This window comes from Apodemus sylvaticus, chromosome 6 (assembly GCF_947179515.1).
Source record: "Apodemus sylvaticus chromosome 6, mApoSyl1.1, whole genome shotgun sequence".
Taxonomy (NCBI): domain Eukaryota; kingdom Metazoa; phylum Chordata; class Mammalia; order Rodentia; family Muridae; genus Apodemus; species Apodemus sylvaticus.
Genome location: NC_067477.1, coordinates 114381449 through 114396723, shown reverse-complemented (window position 1 = coordinate 114396723; position 15275 = coordinate 114381449). Strand labels below are relative to the sequence as shown.

Sequence of the window (15275 nt, the reverse complement as noted above, 5' to 3'; positions counted from 1 at the left end):
TCTACCGTCTGCCCCCTGCGTATCCAACACCAGTCTTCAGGTGTGGTGGCATGTATCTTTATCTATCTGGCCTGTGAAAAATTGGATATACTTCTTAATCTTTGACTCAAAGCAATATTTTTAAGAATACCGCAGAACACTGCTAAGATTATTAAGGATTACAAATGTAGGCACTTATTTCAATAGTCAGGTACTGATTTTAATGTGTATTAAGCCTGTGATTTTGTGGCTGTTTGTGTTCAGTATGGAAGTAAAGTAAATCTGTTCCATCTAGACTACATGAATTAATGGCCCAGGTAGTTCTTTGCTATAACAACAAATCAAGAAATTACACACATTAGTTGTAAAGGTGAATTAAGCCACTGGCTTTCCCCCCTACACATTGGTTGTTTTCTACTTGTAATTCACGCACAGACACACACAAAGCTGAAAATAAAGCTAAAAAGTTATGTTCAAGTCACATGTTCTGTCCTAAGAATAGTCTTGATAAATCCAAAGGTGAATAGCTGGTCCCTTCAGAAGCAAGAGTCTAACAAAGATGGAAAAGGAATTCAATACTGCAACCTGGTTAGTGTGATGGTGGACATACACACAGGGCATCACTGACCAATGGAGCACTGAGAAAATCTTGACAGAGGAAAGGTACTCCAGCATCTGAGGACACTTATGTACCCAGGTGTCTAGACCTACGGGACATGATGTACATTGCTGTGCTCCTTGGAGGGGGCGGGGGCATGAGATTCAGGCTGGGAATGCATGTGCTCATGTGGAACATGGCAGCATTTCTTTACTGGATTTTTGGGTTTTTTCTTTTGGTTTGATTTGGTTTGGTTTTTTGCCCAAGACAAGCTTCTCTGTGAAGCCCTGGCTATCCTGGAGCTTGCTCTGTAGACCAGGCTGACCTCAAACTTAGAGATCTACCTGCCTTAGCACTGACCCTGAGGGCTGGGATTAAAGGCATGTACCACCACTACCTGGCTTCCTTAGCTCTTAGCTTGTCAGCCTGTGAGCGTCTCTTAGTGAGAGGGTCTTGCTGTCTGGGAGCAGTGGTGGATTAGAGGGGAGAGTCTGCATCCCTTTGTAGCTACTTGTTGGGCAAAGGGAGAGAAGTAGAGAGCAGCTGGGGGCACATTGAGCATTCCTGCTGGGGTTTGCCGTATAATTCGACTCTGCCTGTGTGGTCCCGATGGAAAGCAGATTTGTGTTTATATGTTGTTGAAATACTACAGTAAGCAGAATATAAAAGTTTAATGGTGATGACTACCCATAAGCCCAACATTGGAGGCTGAGGCAGCAAGATTGCAAGTTGCAGGCCAGTCTGAGCTCCATAGTGGGTACTGCCTAATAAATAATAAGTGGGAATGCAGTATTGATGAGATACATGGCTGCACACAAGCTGAGCTTTCTAACCTAAGTGTTGCATTTCATAATAAATCGCATAGACGGCAGACTTAAATATTCAAACTTATTTTTTTCATTAATATCCTGCCAAAATCTCAGACAGCAGTGTTACTTAAAGGGAATTGGATGGATAGCATTTTGTGATACAGTGTGAAGAAAGAGCATCTCTGGGATTTTCAGAGGTGGTATGTGTATGTAACTCAGAAGCATGAAACCCTGGGTTTACTTTTCATCTTAAAAAAAAAAAAAATCAGGAGACAGGCTGAGTGGGGCTGTAGAATAGAGGGCTCTGGTCAGTGTAAGTGTGGACATTGCTCAGTGTGTGGACAGTTTTTAAAGTAATAAAATAGTTGTTGTTTACAGTTTTAAAGAACAACCTTCCTTGAGAACTGATGTTTCTGCTTTCCAGGAAAATTACTAGAATTCCAACTTTTTTTAAACCTTGTAGTACGTCATCATTTATCCTGACAGGTCTAATGCTGGCTGCTTGTGTATGGACTTATAGTTACTTAAACCATTTGTACAGATCGCCCCATAATGCCGGATGTTCTTCCTCACTTTCCCCTAGTTTCAAGGCAGGGATGTACCCAGCCCAGGCTGGCATCAAACTCACTGGGTAGTTACAGATGACTTTGAGCTCTGGAGCCTGATGCCTCCACCTCCTCAGTGCTGGGATGACAGGCTTGCACCACAGTGCCTGGTCTGCCTTGGGAATAGTCTAGCATTTAGGATATAGCTTAGGCTGTTGATTTGCTAGCATGCACAACCTGTGTGCTCTCTGCATTGTTTTGGCCTTTTTGTATTATACCCATCAAAAAAATTCCAGTAGGGAATCACCTAATATCTTACCAGAAGTGACCCAGAAGTCTATGAAAGGGGAATTCCCAATATGTAGAGATGTCCACAGGAAGTTGAACATGTGTCTTTAGTCCCACAACTTGATGTTATGATTCTCTAGTAGAAGGGAGGGAGGAACTATAGGAATGAAGAAGTCAGAGAAGGCGTCGAGAGCACTGCTGCTTCCTTCTTGCAAGGCCTAATAACACTGACCATGGTGAAATCTGATTGGTGCTTAAAAAAGATGTTTCCCATACTCTTGTCACTGAGCTCTTCTGAAAGGTCTCATTTCCTTATTTTCTCCTTTGACACAGAAATCCCCTGCAAAGAAGCTGAGCCATGCAATTAGTAAATCTTTGGGATGTGTACCCTCCAGAGAACCCCCACATCCTGTTTTTCCTGAGCAACCAGAGAAACCACTTGACCTTGCACATATAGTGTAAGTATACACCTGCATGGGCTGTGCTGGTGCGGCTTTCTGATGGGAACTCTGACTTCAAGTGCTGATTTCTTCAGACCATCATAAATGTCTGTGTGTACTGCTCTGCCCTCCTCAAGCCGGAATGCCACCGCAGCCTCCAGAAACACGAGTCGAGTGCCCCAAAGCACCATCATGGTGGCAAGGAACCGGGTTGCCTGCCACTGTTTGTGTGTCTATCCCTTCCTTCACTGTAGCCACCATGTCTTCTCTGGCAGTGACACACCAGAGCACTTAACTTATTCATATGGCATGGGAATGAAAATCTATTGGATTTTATCTGTCCCAATTTGAGGGCATGAAATGACAAAAGGCAGCCCGTGCAGCAGCTCAAGATCACTCTTCAGTACACTGACGTCTCTTCTACATGTTGTCAGTTCATATAGAGTGGCTTTTTGTTGTGTGGTGCGATGTGGAATCACACACGCACACACACACATACACACATGCACACGCATGCGCACGCATACACACATGTGCACACACACAAACACACATACACCAGTCTGCATTTGAACAATAACTTGTTTCCAAATTCCTTTTTTTGGGAGGGAGGAGACTAATAGCTAATACATCATTTTCCTTATGGCCTATTATTTGTGTTATCATTGCCAAAATTAGAATGTCCAGAGTCCAGTGCTCACTTTGCATATACAGGTTCTGGGTTCAACCTCTGATCCTGCATAAACAGGGAAAACCTTATTTCCAAATGTACACAGGTTGATTTCTGGGATTTTTATTCTGTCCTTTGGCCAAAATCACCTATTTCAGTTACCATAGAGACTTAGTGATATTTTTCAGGAGTGTCTGAGTTTTTTCTGTCTTATTTTTTCCAGTTTCTTACAAAATTTGGAATCAGCTTATTGGATTCATGAAATTTTGGGGGGATTTTACTGATTTATTGAACCCAAAGATCAATCTTGAGAGAATTGACATTTTTACAATACTAAATTTTCTATTTCACAAACATGGTCTCTTCTTCACATTCAGTTAAATGTCTTTAAATAAAGTTTAAAGTTTGGAGCTAGAAAAGGTGTTATATTTGTTAGATTGGTTTCATTGTTGCATTTTTGTTTTTTGAGACAGCATCTCATTGTAAGGTCCAGCCTGACCTTAAGCTCTCTCTTGCCCAAGCTAGCCGTAGCCTTCTGAGAACAGGGGTCAGAGTGCACACCTGATTAGATTGCCTCCTATGGAATTGCCATAGTTTGTTGAAGTTACAAATAGTGACTTTGTTCCTACAAAATTCTCAAGACATATTTAATATTTCATAAAATCCTACTGCTGTAAGTGTGTAACTCCTGTGAATTTGGGAAATGTCTTATCATGCCAGTGGGCTCTTTTTTGAACTATGTTTCTTGGCTGTTGGTTGTAGTGTATGGAATTATTATTGGATTTTGCATTTTAGAGTATTGTGTACTTACCTTCCTTCCTTCCTTCCTTCCTTCCTTCCTTCCTTCCTTCCTTCCTTCCTTCCTTTTTGTTTTATTGTTTTATTCGAGACAGGGTTTCTCTGTGTAGCCCTGGCTGTCCTGGAACTCACTCTGTAGACCAGGCTGGCCTCGAACTCAGAAATCCGCCTGACTCTGCCTCCCAAGAACTGGGATTAAAGGCGTGCGCCACCATGCCCAGCTTGTACTTACAGGCTCATTACTTCTAACAATTTGTATTCAATTTATTTAGAATTTTCTAAATAATTTTATAATATACATACTATGGTGACTTTGTTTCCACCTTTTAGACTTTCAGAATTAATTGTGGTTTTGGGGGAGCAAAAGGTTTTACAATGATGACTGGAATCCCTTGTATAATACGGAATAAAAGGTGTGTAATAGGCATTCTTGTGTTATAGTAATCTCAAGGAAAATACTAGTAGCTGTCATGTAGTAGAGATGAATTTGGTTTTTATAGATTTAATCAAGTTAATCAGCTTCCTTTTTATTTGTATTTTCAAAGAATGCTTTATTTTGGTAATGAACAGATGATTGTATGATTTTCCTTTTCCTCATTAATTGATGTAGTGAATTATGTTAGTTGGAGTTATCTGTGTGTTTATGATGCTAGGGATTAAATCCAGAGCCTCCCACATATGAGGCAAGCACTCTACCACTGGGCTACATTCCCAGGCCTATTTTTAAAAGTCACTCTTTCCTCCCTGGAACAAACCTAAGTTGGTTATGCAAAGCACAGTTGAATTTTGCCTGGTAATATTCTGTTAGGGTTTGGCACTGTTTATGAGTGAATCTGGACTTTAATTTTTTTCATTTATTTTTTTCCTCTCTCTTTTTGATAAGAAAGGCTTTAAGACTATAAACAGCGTTACTATATAGCCAAATTTCAGAGTGTGTGCTTATTTAAAAAACATTTTAAATAGTATATGTACATGTCTTATCCCTGTGTGTGTGTGTGTGTGTGTATGGATAGATGTGGAAAGCAGAGGTCAGTGTTGACTGTCTTTCTCAGTCACTTGCCACATTATTAAGTTTTAATACAAGGTCTCTCTCCCTGGGGCGCATCCATTTAGCTAGACAAACTAGCCAATGAGCTTCAGTGAGCCACCTGTCCCCACCACCTCTAGAATTACAAAGGTGGGCTGCCACACCCAGATTTTTCCATAAGTACTAGGGATCTAAACTCAGGTTCTCACGTGCACATGGCAAGTGTTTGACCAATGGGGCCATTTCCCTTGCCCCTAATGTGTTTACCATAGAAAACTGGAGCTGGGATGGCTCAGTTGCTAGTGTGCTTATTCTGCAAGCTTGTGGACCTGAGTTTGAGTTCCAGAGGCCATGGTAAAACACTGAGTATGGTGGCGCACACCCGAAATCCTGTGCTAGAGAGAACAAGACAGCCTAATCGGCAAGCTCCAGGCCCCATTGAGAGACCCTGTCTCAAACAAGAACAATACCCAGTATTGTCCTTTGATCTCTACATGAACATAAACACACATACACCAACATACACCCAAATAATAATTTCAATAACAGCTTTTTAAAAAAAGTACTCAGATTACTCAACTAAAAGCAGGAGCTATTGAAGAACAACCAAAATAGCTCAGCAGGTGAATGTACTTGCCACTAAACCTGACAGCCTGAGTCTGATTCCTAACTGTACCACAGTAGAAGCAGAGAACCAGGTCTGACAAGTTGCCCTTTGCCCTCCACATATATGGCCTGCACATATGCATCTCTCTCTCATCTCGTCTCCTACTCCATCCATAAGTAAATAAGCAAATCCTTTTGTGTCTGCACTTCAGTGGAAATGCATGACAAATAGGATATAAGACTATTTCACAGGTAGACTTTAAGACCTGTCTTCTGGCTGGAGCAGTGGAGGTGCACACCTTTGAGCCCAGCCACTAGGGGGCAGAGGCAGGTGGCTCTTTGAGCTCAAGGCCATCCTGGTCTGCAGAGTGAGTTCTAGGACAGCCAGGGCTACACAGAGCAACCCTGTCTTGAAAACACAACCAAAACATAGCAACAAAAGACCTCTTCTGTCCATTCTAATGCACTCTTGCTTAGCTCCCTATAGTTGAAGTAATTAGTAGATGATTTTACAAAGAATGAAAGGCTAAAAGAGATGGATGGCTGTAGCTGAAGTGGATTTGTGTTCTCAGAGGTCAGATTTCACAGATATTACATCTCGTCACGAATGTGTACAGTCGACATGGAGACACTGAGCCCCAAGTGAGGCTTGTCATTTTCGTGAGGCCCAGGAACTCTTGCCTCCTAACCTCTCCTTCTCCATCAGCCTCCTACACTGTGGTAGTTCCTCACCAGCCACATTCTTGCTGATGTACTTCATATTTATGAATGGAACCTTGCAGAGCCATCATCTTTAGAGCAGGAAAGCTTTCAGGGTTTCCTTCTGTCTTTCTTAGACATTTTCTGAGGCATCTCTGTCAAGCAGCCACTAAAGGTGACTTTTCCTGTCCTTTATCCATTTTTTTTTTATCATTATCTCAACTTCTTCTTTCTTGGGTTCGGAAGACCAAGATATTCATCAACCTTTTTAGTACCCCTGAAACTAGACTTAGATCCTGTGAGCTACCGTGTGGGTTCTGGGAATCCAACCCCGGTGCCCTGCAGGAGCACCACGCGCTCTTACCCTCCGGCCTGTTTCTCCAGCCTCGGTCACTGACATCTGTTCTCTTCTTAATGTGGCCATTAGAATTCATCTCTTTTCTCTGATTTTCACCATCTCTTGTCACTTTAATCAGTTTCTTCTGACAGGTGGCCATGCCTGGTCAGTTGTGGCTACCGGAACCTCGGCTTTTGCCTAGAATCTCTGTTACAGTAGAACTTTTGCAGAGGGACCAGTATACCCGTACTCGTTACCCAAATTTCAAAACTATGTGATCTGTGTGAGCACATGCAGCATATGCAGAACATAGGGAACACAGATAGATGTGAGTGCCTCCCCTTCAGGAAACAAAAGCTAAAATACCCTTTGCCTAATTTGACGTGCCAGTTCATAATTGGATTTAAATTTTGTACCATGTACCTGGTGTCAGGTCTTATTTATTTACTTCTTTATTGTGTGTGGAGGGTGTGTGTGCGTGTGTGCTATTCTTATTCCATGTGGAGGTCAGAAGATAACTTTTGGGAGTCATTTCTCTTCTTTCACCATTTGTATCCCAGGGCAGGCCATCTCACCAACTAGATAAATGTCTTTTAAAGATGCCTGAAATCAAACTTAAAAGAATAGCATCCTTGTGTTAAGTATTCTTCAGCTGTGTGCCTTCGGCATTCTTTGAACTAAATACCCAGGGGCTTAGGGATTTCTTTAACTCTCCTGAGAATTTCTTGATGAACCAGTTTCATGGTTTCTGATCAGTTTCACAATTGCTCCATTGTGTTCAGAATAACCATCCTATTTACTTTGAATCTTTGGAAAATAATGTCTCATATTTGGCCTAATATGCAAACTAATTCTGTAACAAGATGTCTTTACCTTATGGTCTGTCTTTATCTTGGTGCCAACCTAGGAAATGCTCTCATGAAAAATGACATTTACAGTGAAGCCAAAGATGACGAGGGATTACTGTGGAGGGCGGGTTTCCTGGCAGAAAAGGGCATTAGAACCAGAGCCCTGATGCTCCCTGTGAGCTGCCAAAGAGGCATGGGCTGCTAAAGAGGCGTGGGCTGCTGCACACTGATGGGCATTGCATGCTGATGGGCATTGCACGCTGATGGGCATTATCCTGAATTGAAGATTTGTAGATAGGAAGCCTTATCAAGTTTTCCATTAAAAAAATTTCAAGATAGAAAACAAAAACTCCACTGTCTGTGGTGCTGAGATAAGGAGCAGGACTAGAATGCGAGAGGTGAGGCCAGCTAGAGAAGTGGCAGCCACGCAGCGGGCAAGAAGCCGTAGTGCTGTGCACTGTTGTGGTCGCAGAGGAGATGCCATAAAGACAGTAGACACCTTAGGTTTAAGGCTGGGAAGATGGCTCAGTGACCACAATCCAGATCCTCTGATCCCGCATAAAAGCCAGGCAGGCCTACTACCTGCCTATAATCCCAGCATCCAGGAGCCATAGACAGGATGCCCAGGGCAAGGTGGCTAGCTAGAGTAGCTGGAATTGTTGAGTTCTGAGTTCCATGTCTCAACAAGTAAGAGTGACCAAGGAAGACACCTGACATCCACTTGGAGCTCCATCAGCACATGTATGTGTATACCCATACACATATGAACACATGCAAACACACATATGTGCTCAAATAAATAGTTAGGTGCGTATGGGGATTCACGCCTTCAACCCTAGCATCTGAGTCTGACAGAGGGTTGCTGTGTGTTCCAGGCCAGCCTGAGACTCTGTTAAAACAAAGCAAAACAAAAAACTAAAACTTACCACTATTACAGGGCAAGAAATAAAATTAAAACTCTGAGGTTGAGGCCGTGCTATCTCAGATGGGAACTGCGCTTCCACCGAGCCCGGTGACTTGTGTTTGGTTCCCAGAACCAAGAGTGGAAGGAGAGAATGGAATGCAGTATTGTCTTCTGATCTGTGTGTGCATACATGTGTACATATGTACACATGAATGCACACATGATAAATTAACTAAAAAAGCAAACAAAGGGGCTGAAAAGATGGGTCATGGGGTAGGGGCATTTGCTGCCAACCTCGACAACCTAAGTTTGGTGGAAGTTCTCCCTCCAAGTTTCTTCTAACCTTCACTTTGTGTGTCATGCTGTGTCTCCTCCTCCCCCGCGCACAAAATAAAATAAAAATTAACAAAAAGTTGTCCTTGGTTGGTGTGGTAGCCCATGCCTGTAATCCTAGCACTTCAAAGGTTGAGGCAGGGGTATTGCTGTGAGTTCCAGGACAGTTTGGTTATAGAGTGAGTTTGTTGTGTAAAAGGTGTATGTAAGGCTCAGTAGAGAGGTAGAAGTAGTAAGATCTCGGGAGTTCAAGCTCAGCCTGATGTACACAGGAGTTCGAGGCCAGCCTGGCTCTACAGAGCAAGTTCCAGGACAGCCAGTGCTGTTACACAAAGAAACCTTGTCTCAAAACAAAACAAAACAAAACAAAACAAAACAAAAGCTGTGTGTTAAGGAGATAGCTTAGCTGATAGTGCAAACATGAGGACTTGAGTGTGAATTCTCAGGACCTGTAAGAAGCCAAATACAGTGATTTGTGCTTACAATCCCCGTGCTTGGGTGACAGGCAGATCCCTGAAGCTTATTGGCTCCCCAGTCTGACCAAACATGGGAGCTTCAGGTTTAGTGAGACCTCTCAAAACATTAAAAAGTAGAAAATTGTCAATGAAAGACAGCTGCTGTCAACCTCTGACCCACCCCCATGCATGAATACACACAGAGAGAAGTACACACACCACATGCACAACAAGCACACAAAATCTTATGTTTTACCACTATTGCATAACAAGAAATAATAGGTATAGTGGCATACTTATGTAATCCCAGCATTTACAAGGTAAAGGCGGGAGGATCAGAGGATTCGTGTAGCCTTAGCCAACCGGCACGACATAAGACTGAAGCTCAGAAAATAAACAAGCAAAAATTAAAAACTGTGGTAGGAATTTGGGATAGAAATTTAAGCTAATAATGAAATAAAGTATATTTGACTGTCTCATTGTTTGCATAGAATCGGGATTTGTTCAGGTCCACAGACTTGAAGGTCGGATGTTGATACTGGGGACTCCCAATGGTCTTGCTTTTTGCTTATTTAACCTTCACAGCAACCCTTATAGCATATCTATCACCAGCCTGTTGAAAAGCCAAGCACAATCTCGGTGAGGCTGAGTGACAGGAACAAAAGCAAGGGTATTGGGGCTTGTGTCCAGATCCCACTTCTTCTCAGTTGTCTTTCCATCTCCTGCCTCCTGTAGTGCTAAGAAGCCTTTGGGGCATGGACAGTCAACAATTAAAGTGTAGAGTGAACCATGGCAAGTTTCAGAATCCAGGGGGATCATTGTGACCTGATTGGTTGAACCGTAGAAGGCAGCAGTGGAAAGTGACTGAAGGAAAGTGAAGACCTCAGTTCTCTTTCTTGAAGTTGGTGGTAACCAGTCCCTCAGTTACCCCGGGATATTCTTTAAGGACAATGTATATGAAACAGCTTGTGAGCAGTTAGGATTCCATAAGTAACTTAGAACTTCCAAGTCTGTTCTTCAAGGAAGTTGTATTATATCACAAAAATGAGAGTTCCAAAGTGCTTCAGCTTCTGCCCTGCTGAATTCTAGGTGTGTAAACAGTGCCTGGAGCATGGGAGCACTTAAATGTATTGAAGAATGAATGAAGGAATAACACAGTACATATCTTTTTATGTTTTTGTTTTCTCCTTGCTCTTAATGTCTCCATTTTCCAAGTCTCAATGGTCGTGTCCCTATGCCTTCTAAAAGCCTCCACTAGATGGCAGCCATAATTCCTTATGTCCTTTTAGGAGAGGTTGACACTATCAAGTAAACAAGGTTTCTAGAATCTCAGGGCTTGTATTCAAAACAAAACTAATTAATTATTAATTAGTCTATCAGCACTCTAGCAACTTTTCTTCTAAGTCTCTGAAAAAAATTCGTCTGTCTTTTGGTCAAAACATTTTCATCCAACTTGCAGCTCCTGATGTCTTTGATAAACCTGCTGTTGAGGTAGTTCAAGCAATTTGTTCTTGCTAAGGGTCTAATTATCTAACCACAGAATCCTTAAACCTGATTTCTCTAATTAGAGGTTACTTACAGTTTCACTTCAGTTTGTGGCTGTTTATTTCTGACAGAGAGAAAACCCAACTGGTGTTGCTTCCTGCTGTATTATTTTCATATTCTGACAAGAAACGAAGGGTCATGTCCTCCTACCGTAACTAGAAGTCATTGAGTTTGTAGCAGAGCTGCCACACTGCAGCCCACAAGTGGAAGCCAGCCGCTGGCCCACTGTCTAGGATTGCCCTTCTTATTTTAAGTCATTAAAGATACTTGGAGGAGGTAGCCCATGTGTACATGCATATGAATGCAGTAGGTCAGACCCAGGGATGTGTTTTTAATTACTCTCTGCCTTATTTTTTTTGTAAAAATGATATGAAAGATTTATTCATGTATTATATATAAGTATACTGTATCTGTCTTCAGAAACACCAGAAGAGGGCATCAGATTTCATTACAGATGGTTGTGAGCCACCATGTTGTTGGGATTTGAACTCAGGACCTCTGGAAGAACAGTCAGTGCTCTTAACTGCTGAGCCATCTCTCCAGCCCTACCTTATTCTTTTTTGTTACATTTATTTATTTTGTGTGTAGGGAGAGTATGTGTGGACTCCCGTGCTAGCCACAGAGGGTCTTTGGAGGTCAGAGTAAAACGAGAGCTGATTCTCTCTACTGTGTGGGTACTGGTTATCGAACGAACAGGTCATCAAGCTTGGCAGCATGTGTGGCAGCACCCACTGAAGCCTCTCGCCAGCCTTCCACCTTACTGTGTGAGACAATGTTGCTCTCGGAACCTGGAGCATGCTAACCTCACAGCAAGCTTTGGGGTCCTCCTGCCTCTCTGCCTCCCAGACACTGCAGGCACGCACCGCCGCTCATGGCTGTGTATATGGCTTCAGCAGCTGTTGTGCCAACTGAGCCATCTTGCCAGCCCTTAACGATAAGCCGAAATTTATCTTTAGATAGATTAAATGTAAAAAATTAAATGTCATTAAATTATTTATAAAATAAAGATAAATTTTACTGACAAGAATAACAAGCCATGCCTGTAATCTAAGCACTGTGGAGCCTGAGACAGGAGGATTGCTCAGTGACTGAAACCTTTCTTGCCAAGGTAGGCTATAATGAGGCATGTAGAGATACACAGAAGTCAGGCTGATTTCCATGTCTTCTCCAGCCGCTATCCATTCTGTTTCTGAGGCAAGGTCTCTTGCTGAACCAGGAACTTTCCAATTCGGGTTGCTTAGCTTGCTAGCTTATTCCAGGGACCCACTGTCTTCACCTTCCAAACACTGGGATTCCAGGTGAACCATCAAATACCCACCTGGTTTTTATGGGAGTTCTGGGGTTTTAACTCTAATCCTCATACATAGCAAGTATTTTTCATAACCACCAATGTCCCTAGCCCTATGATCTTCCTGAGCCTCTTATCATACAGTCTTTACCTGTCCAGCGCTGGGACTGTAGACATGGACCACTGTACCTAGTTTACATAGTGCTGGGAATCAAAGCTATCCTAGGCAAGCACTCAGCAATGCAGCTATGTCCCCAGTCTGTCCCCCTTCCTTTCTTCCCTCCCACTCTCCCTGTTTGTGACCAGGTTGTAGTTGATCCTGAAGCTCATTGGTTCAGCTAAACTGGTTGACCAGCAAACTCCAGGGTGTGCCTGTCTTTTTGTCCATCCCCAGCACTGGGGTTACGGAAGTGCTGTCTGTCATGCTCAGCTTTTACATGAGGACTTTTGCACTAAGTTCCTCATGCTTGCAGAACAAGCACTTTGCCTACTAAGTCATTTCCCCAGTTCTCTCCTCCTCCTCTTCCTCCTTTTTTAATTAGATTAAAAACACATAAAATTGGGCTAGGGAGATGGCTGAGTGGTTAAGAGAACTGGTTGTTCTTCCAGAGAACCTGAGTTTAATTCCCAGCACATACATGGAGGCTCACGACTGTCTCTCTAAGGGGAGCCAAGGCCTTCTGTTGGTCTCTGAGTACCCCGCACCCATAGTGCACAGACAGACATATAGGCAAACACCCATACACATACAATAAGATAAAAAATATTTTAAAAGCACAGAAGTTATCTTAAATTTAAAGTATATACATCATAAGTAAATAATATTTACATACCATAAAGTTTGCTTGTTACATTGGCAAGTTACATTACTTTTACTAAATTTATAGCATTTTTAACCACCACTACCATCTGGTTTTAGGAATTTCCATCATCCAAAGAAGTTTCTATCTTTCTTATAAATTGGAGCTCATAGCTCCAGCCTTGTCTTTGTTACTTTTCTATTGCTGCAAAGCGATAACACAATCAAGGGAACTTATAAAGAAATAGCTTAGGGTTTACAACTCATGAGGATTAGAGACCACACCATCATGGCAGAAGGTAGACAAAGAAGGACCAAAGCTGGAGCAGTAGCTGAGAGCTCACACCTCATATACAAGCACAGAGCAGAGAGAGGCAGGGGCTAGCTGGGCTTTGAAACCTCAGAGCTCACCCCAAGTGGCACACCTCCTCCAGGAGGGTCTCATCTCTTCCTCCTTCCTGGACAGCTCCACCATCTGGGAACCAAGCATTCAAACCCATGAGCCTGTGGATCTTTTCTCATTCAAACCACCACAAGCCCCAAGACAACTACGACCAGTGTGCGGTAGTCCTCTTACCCACTAAGGAGACATCTGAGTCCCCTAGTGGTGTCAAACTGCAGACTCTACTCAAGCAGTTATGTGTGTGTGTGTGTGTGTGTGCCTATGCATGGGTGTGTGTGTGCTTGTATGTATATATGAATATACATTTAACATGTATGTGTGTATGCTTAAGCCTGGAGAGATAGCTCAGTGAATAAAGCACTTCCTGGCAAACCTGAAAACCAAGATTGGACTCTCAGAACCCAAATAAAAACCTCCAGGCAGCAGCAGAAGTGTCTATCTGTAGTCCCAGCATACCCTAAACCAAGAGACAATGAAGTCATGGCTGGAAGGCTGTGGGCCGGCCAGCTTACTCCAAGCTGCAGGGAGCACCCCAACACACTCGAGCTCAAGAGTTGCATGCGTTCTGGAAATAAAGCTCAGGTCATCAAGTTTGCAGAGCAATGCTTTGCCAGCTTAGCCATCTCTTCAACCTGGAAAATTTCTTAATTAAAAATTTAAAATATATTAAAAGAATTGTTCTTTGGGGGGTATCATTTGGTTTGCCTATCAAATACCCGAGTCTTCTAGAAAGGATTGCCCTTAAAAGAACTTAGCCTCAAATAATCCTCTCAGTAAAGTTCCAAGGAATCTGAGCCCCCTGCAAACCAGAAAATATTGCAAACTGGTATGAATAAGAAGTAAAAGAAAACATGGTAAACTCCCTCAAAGAGTTTTAGTTGTCAAATATAAAATATGTGTACATATTACCTTTATTTGTAATAGTAGGAGTAGGTTAAAAATGGACAATGTTACACTTAATTTTTTTTGGAAAAAAAAAAAAACAACCTAGAAAGTAACAAAATGTAAAGAGAAAGCAAACCAAATGCCTATGAACTGAAAACTAGAAACCTCAATGAGAAGAAATAAATATCAGATTAGACATCTAATCCGGACTGGAAGAGAGTTACTGAAAGATAAATTTGGACAATTAGCATATAGAATGCCAAGACAGAGTTGAAATTCTGGCATCCAGGCTAAAGAAAGTAGTTGAAAATTAGCCTTCCAGAAGTACAAAATAAAGATAGAGGTGAAACAATGGCCCATCCCAGCAAATTCCAGTGATTGTTTTCAAAGAAAGGCTGGGCATCCTGTAGAGTGACTCTGAAGGTCTGTAGTTGTAACCCCAGCTTTAAAGAGGCAGAGGAAAAGGATTACTATGGAGTCAAGGCCATCCTTGACCATGTAGCAAGATTCTATCTTCAAAATAAAAGGGATTGGGAGCTGGCGACGACTCAGCAGGTAAGGACACGGTTGCTCTGGCAGAGGACCATCTATAACTCAGGTCCAGGGAATTCGATGCCCTTTTTCATGCCTCCTAGACACCAGGGCATGGTCATAGAGCGTTTGAACTTTGGAAATACAAATTTTGGGACTAGCAATTTATAGATGATATTATTCCAGAAGAGAAAACACAAAGATTAAAACCAGTTACTAGTTTATTACATTCTTAGAAAGCTAATAATTTTTTTGTTATGTAACATGAAGGCAATTTTTTAATTTCCAAATATCTGAGACTTTGGTAGTTTTAGGTGCTCTCTTTGCACCCAAATTTGGTCAAAGGTAATAATATGCTATATGATAAGGATTTGCTAATAGAGATGAGCTTTCTTCTCTGGCTGTCCTAGAACTCACTATGTAGACCAGGCTGGCCTTGAACTCACAAAGATCCCCTGCCTCTGCCTCCCAAGCACTGTCATTAAAGA

General features: G+C 42.2%; 1 protein-coding gene across 8 annotated transcripts in view; it reads left to right on the top strand.

The window, feature by feature from the left end:
• Positions 1-15275, top strand: part of Dtnb (dystrobrevin beta) — a 211315-nt gene that overhangs the window by 117591 nt on the left and 78449 nt on the right. For all 8 annotated transcript variants that reach the window (XR_007978401.1, XR_007978402.1, XR_007978399.1 and 5 more), the window contains one exon: positions 2553-2677. Coding sequence is in view for 1 of the 8 variants with exons in the window: in XM_052186200.1 (XP_052042160.1) it covers positions 2553-2677 (125 nt within the window). In the remaining 7 variants the exon portion in view is untranslated. The remainder of the gene's footprint in view (positions 1-2552; positions 2678-15275) is intronic.